Here is a 4,103-nt window from a genome sequence, read left to right as displayed (position 1 = left end):
GTGGTGTTCATGAACCAGGTTGTTCATGATGGCACCCGCTGCAGCTACCGAGACCCCTACAGCGTATGCGTCCGGGGCGAGTGTGTGGTGAGGAGCCAGCAGCTGCCATCTCTTCTGTCCCTTGCTCCTGCATCCCCTTGATCTTGTCTTATGTTTTTGTAGCCCGGGGACTGACGAGGGTTATGGGGGTGGCAGGGTGACAGGATGTGCGGGCAGGGGCATAACGCAGGGGGCTCCGTCTTCTCTTCCCCGGTGGGGTGACAGCACGTCGGCTGCGACAAGGAGGTCGGCTCCCTGAAGCAGGACGACAAGTGCGGGGTCTGCGGCGGGGGGCAACCGTCCCGCCCGGGCGGGAAGAGGGGACCCCCAAGCAGCCGGGTGAGCGGGCCCGGGTGGGTTCAGGAGCGGAATTCGGTCAGGGTTGGCTGGATTCGCATGCGGGTGCGTCTCCGGTTGGAGCAAACCTGCTCTTTCTCTTCCTTCTGTCCTTCCTCCTCCTCTTCCTTCAGCGAGTGTTTTGAAGATGTTTGAGATTCCGGCTGGGGCAAGGCACCTTCAGATAGAAGAGATGGAGCCAGCATCCCACAGCATCGGTGAGTTACGCTGTGATTCGCTTCTCCCTTCACCCTGCTACCTCTTTCTTGGCCCTGTTCTGAGAGTTCCCACCCGAAGGGTCTTATTTAGGTCATTCCAGTCCTTCAGAGGCAGTGAGCAGAGGAAATGACATTGAAATACCTCCTTTCTCCTTCAGCTGTTAAGAACCAAGCCACAGGTAACTTCATCCTTAATGCTGAGGGCAAAGAAGCCAAAAGCCAAGTGTTCATCGAGATGGGCTTGGAGTGGGAATATGCCGTTGAACACGGCAAGAAGAGCCTGAAAACCAGTGGTCCTTTGCACGAAGCCATCAGTGTTTTGGTAAGCCTGGCCGAAGGATCTTCTAGGGTGCTGAGGACGACCGTCACCCTGAGAAGGTGGTCTGAGATGGGATGTGATGGAAGGGCTTTGGTCGATGGAGAGGAGTTAGGGGTTGAGTTACATGGGCATCTAGGGAAGGGTAGGTCTCCACTCCTGTCCGTCCCCATGGTTGTTGTTCACTTTAGGCACAGACTGTGGTCCTGCAGGTCAGAGGAGAGGCCGGGGCCACACAACCTGGGGCTGGAGTTAGGATGTTTGAGCAGCGTTTTTCTCCACAACTGGAGAGGTACCTTCCCGAAGGGTAGACACTGTGTTCAGAGCCCACCTAGTCATGCTGGAGGTAGTAATGGGGTTTGTTTCTCCTACTCCTGTGTGTCCTGCACCATGTGGTCACTGCTCGCTTTTTTTTCTTTCGTGACTTCGTCTTCCCTTCCCTCTCCCACGGCACTGCTCCTTCCTCGTCTTCCCACTCTCTGATTGTCTTCTTTCTGTCTGCAGGTCATCCCTCAGGAGGAGGAGGAGGCCAGGAGCAGCCTCATGTACAGGTACATCATCCACGAAGACCTGCTGCCCATGATTGGAAACAACAACGTCCTGCTTGAGGAGATGAATTCCTATGAGTGGGCCCTCAAGAGCTGGTCTCAGTGCTCCAAGGCGTGTGGAGGAGGTAGCTTCCCCTTCCTAGCAGTCACTTGAGAGAACACCTGGGCACATTAGGCAGTGCATGAGCCCTTTTGGTGCATCTCTGGCTTGGAGACACGCAGGTTTTTGAAGTGTTTCTCCCCAAGATCACACATCACGAGGCTTTAGGCTTAGACCTGGTACTGCTTGGAGGTCCCAGCTTTCTTCTTTATGCCCATACCCATGTTCTTTGCACCTTAGTCATTTGGGGTACCTACCACAGGGGCATTTGAGTGTTAAAAACCGATATTGCAGAGCAATTTAGGTGAGCATTTTAGCCAAATTTCTTAGGGAGACAGGCTTATGCGGTTGCATGTGCATACCTGTGTCTGTCTGTCCGTGTATCTGCTACGAGTTTGTAATTCCTTGGCTGTTTTTAACTGGATTTGAGGCAAGGGAGTAGTGACGACTGCTCCTAGAGCTTGTGTGGATGAAGCACTGCTGGGCTTCTCTCTCAGTGGCAACTTCCGAGGGCATGTGTCCCAGTGTCGATGCAGTAGAGGGACGCCTGCACCCACGGCCTCACCACTCATGCTTTTCCCCCTCTCCACATACCCCAGGCATCCAGTACACCAAGTATGGTTGCCGTCGGAAAAGCGACAGCCGCATGGTGCACAGAAACTTCTGTGACAACGGCAAGAAGCCAAAGCCGATCCGGCGGCGTTGTAACCTCCAGGAGTGCTCCCAGCCCGGGTAGGTCCTCTCAGAGAGGCTCCACACTCCCTCTACACATCCATTTTTTTTCCCACCTCCACCCTGGTAAACGCCTTTACTGTGTTCTTTTCCCCATCAGCTGGGTGGCCGAAGAGTGGGGTGCCTGCAGCAGGTCCTGCGGCAAACTCGGGGTGCAGGTGCGGGCGGTGCCGTGCATGCAGCGCCGCACCAACCGGACCTTGCACACCAAATACTGCTCCGGGCAGCGTCCTGAGACGAGACGGCCCTGCAGCCGCCTGCCCTGCCCGGCGCAGTGGAGGATGGGCGCCTGGTCGGAGGTGAGCCGGGGCAAAAAGGGGTGGAAGGGTTGGGTGTGAAGGTTGGGTTCTTATAGAGGAGACTGGTCTGAGTAGGGGTGGAGAGAAGGTCTTGGATGTGGACCTGCTGGAGTGGGTCCTGAGGAGGCCATGGAGATGATCCAAGGGTTGGAGCAGCTCCCCTGTGAGGACAGGCTGGGAGAGTTGGGGTTGTTCAGCCCGGAGAAGAGAAGGCTCCAGGGAGACCATATCAAGAAGGATGGGGACAATCTGGAAGTCCATTGCAACAAGTTTTAAACTGGAAGAGGGTAGTTTTAGACGATACAAGGAAGACATTTTTGGCAATGAAGGTGGTGAAACGCTGAACCCAGTTGCTCGGAGAGGTGGTAGAAGCCCCATCCCTGGAAGCATCCAAGGTCAGGGTGGACAGGACTCTGAGAGAGCTGGTCTAGTTAAAGGTGTTCCTGCAGGGGGGTTGGACTAGATGACCTCTAAAGGTCCCTTCCATCCCAAACCATTCTATAAGTCCATAAGGGTACAGGAGGCAGCGAAGTTTTCACTGAGGTTTGTGGGGGAATTCAAAATTGAACAGAGGGTAGCACCCCAGTGAGAGCATAAGAGGGGTTGCTGGAGGTGAGGAAGGAAAGCCCTTGTTAGAAAGCAGGATCTACCCGAGGAGCGCAGCAACTGGGGCATGCAGGCTCCCCCCACCCCCTTCCTGACTGTCTGTCCATCCATCTGTCTGGGCGCAGTGCTCAGCGACCTGCGGGGAAGGCGTCCAGCAGCGGCAGGTGGTTTGCAAAGGCGGTGAGAGCGGCGGGCGCTGCGACGGGGACAAGCCTGAGGCTGTCCAAGGCTGCAACCTGGCCCCCTGCCCAGGTAAGTCTGGAGTAGGTTCCTCTTGGAAGGGTTTTTTAGGTGCTGAGCCAACTGGGCGCTCCCCAAGGGACCTCTCCTGAAGGAGGGACCTTAAAACAGAATCCCAGAAAATCTCCTCCCCAACCACCCTCCTGAAGTATTCCAAGAGCCCCCAGGCATCGTGGTGATGCTCTCTCTGCAGGGAAGCTCTCTGGCGTCAACACCGGTGACCATGGCACCCCCAAAGGGCAGCGGATCCCCCAGGAGGGGGCCCAAAACCCCGTTAGCAAGATCTCCTCCAGTAAGTGTTCCCACTCGGGTAAAAGTTTTGCTCTGCATCACTGCACCCCTGATGCCTCTGCTTGCCAAACCTGCTGCTCTGTTGCCATCTCACGGAGTCCGGGATCTCGCGGTTCCTGCTGCTTTCAGACGGGCACCGTGTAGGGTTTCCTTCGCTTCCTGGATATTACGCCCTTTTCCTTTTTGACCTTGAGCTTTTTTCAGCCTCCTGTGCTTACCCAGGCAAGGGAGGTGGTTTCTGGCTTTTCAAGGGGCTAATTAAAGTACTTCATAGCTGGGGTGAGATGCGCACGATCGGATTTAAAATGCCGCTTTGCAGTGTCCCTTTCTCCATTCTGGGTTTTTTTTTTTTATTTTCCTGAGCGCTTTGGCTCTGTT

The 4,103-nt window shown here is 55.5% G+C and overlaps 1 protein-coding gene across 1 annotated transcript in view; it reads left to right on the top strand.

Annotated features, from left to right (window-relative positions):
- The window catches only part of ADAMTS14 (ADAM metallopeptidase with thrombospondin type 1 motif, 14), a gene marked incomplete at both ends in the record, with an annotated part of 25,278 nt that extends 21,552 nt beyond the window's left edge, over positions 1 to 3,726 (top strand). The window contains 9 exons of the mRNA XM_009875239.1: positions 1 to 87; positions 265 to 392; positions 514 to 593; positions 752 to 915; positions 1,414 to 1,582; positions 2,157 to 2,289; positions 2,390 to 2,588; positions 3,320 to 3,446; positions 3,628 to 3,726. The exon at positions 1 to 87 is cut by the window's left edge and continues 9 nt beyond it. Coding sequence (XP_009873541.1) covers positions 1 to 87; positions 265 to 392; positions 514 to 593; positions 752 to 915; positions 1,414 to 1,582; positions 2,157 to 2,289; positions 2,390 to 2,588; positions 3,320 to 3,446; positions 3,628 to 3,726 — 1,186 coding nt within the window. The remainder of the gene's footprint in view (positions 88 to 264; positions 393 to 513; positions 594 to 751; positions 916 to 1,413; positions 1,583 to 2,156; positions 2,290 to 2,389; positions 2,589 to 3,319; positions 3,447 to 3,627) is intronic.
- Between the last annotated feature and the right edge of the window lie 377 nt (positions 3,727 to 4,103).

The sequence above is a fragment of the Apaloderma vittatum genome, unplaced genomic scaffold, assembly GCF_000703405.1.
Source record: "Apaloderma vittatum isolate BGI_N311 unplaced genomic scaffold, ASM70340v1 scaffold23068, whole genome shotgun sequence".
NCBI lineage: Eukaryota > Metazoa > Chordata > Aves > Trogoniformes > Trogonidae > Apaloderma > Apaloderma vittatum.
This window is presented reverse-complemented; position numbering and strand designations above follow the sequence as displayed.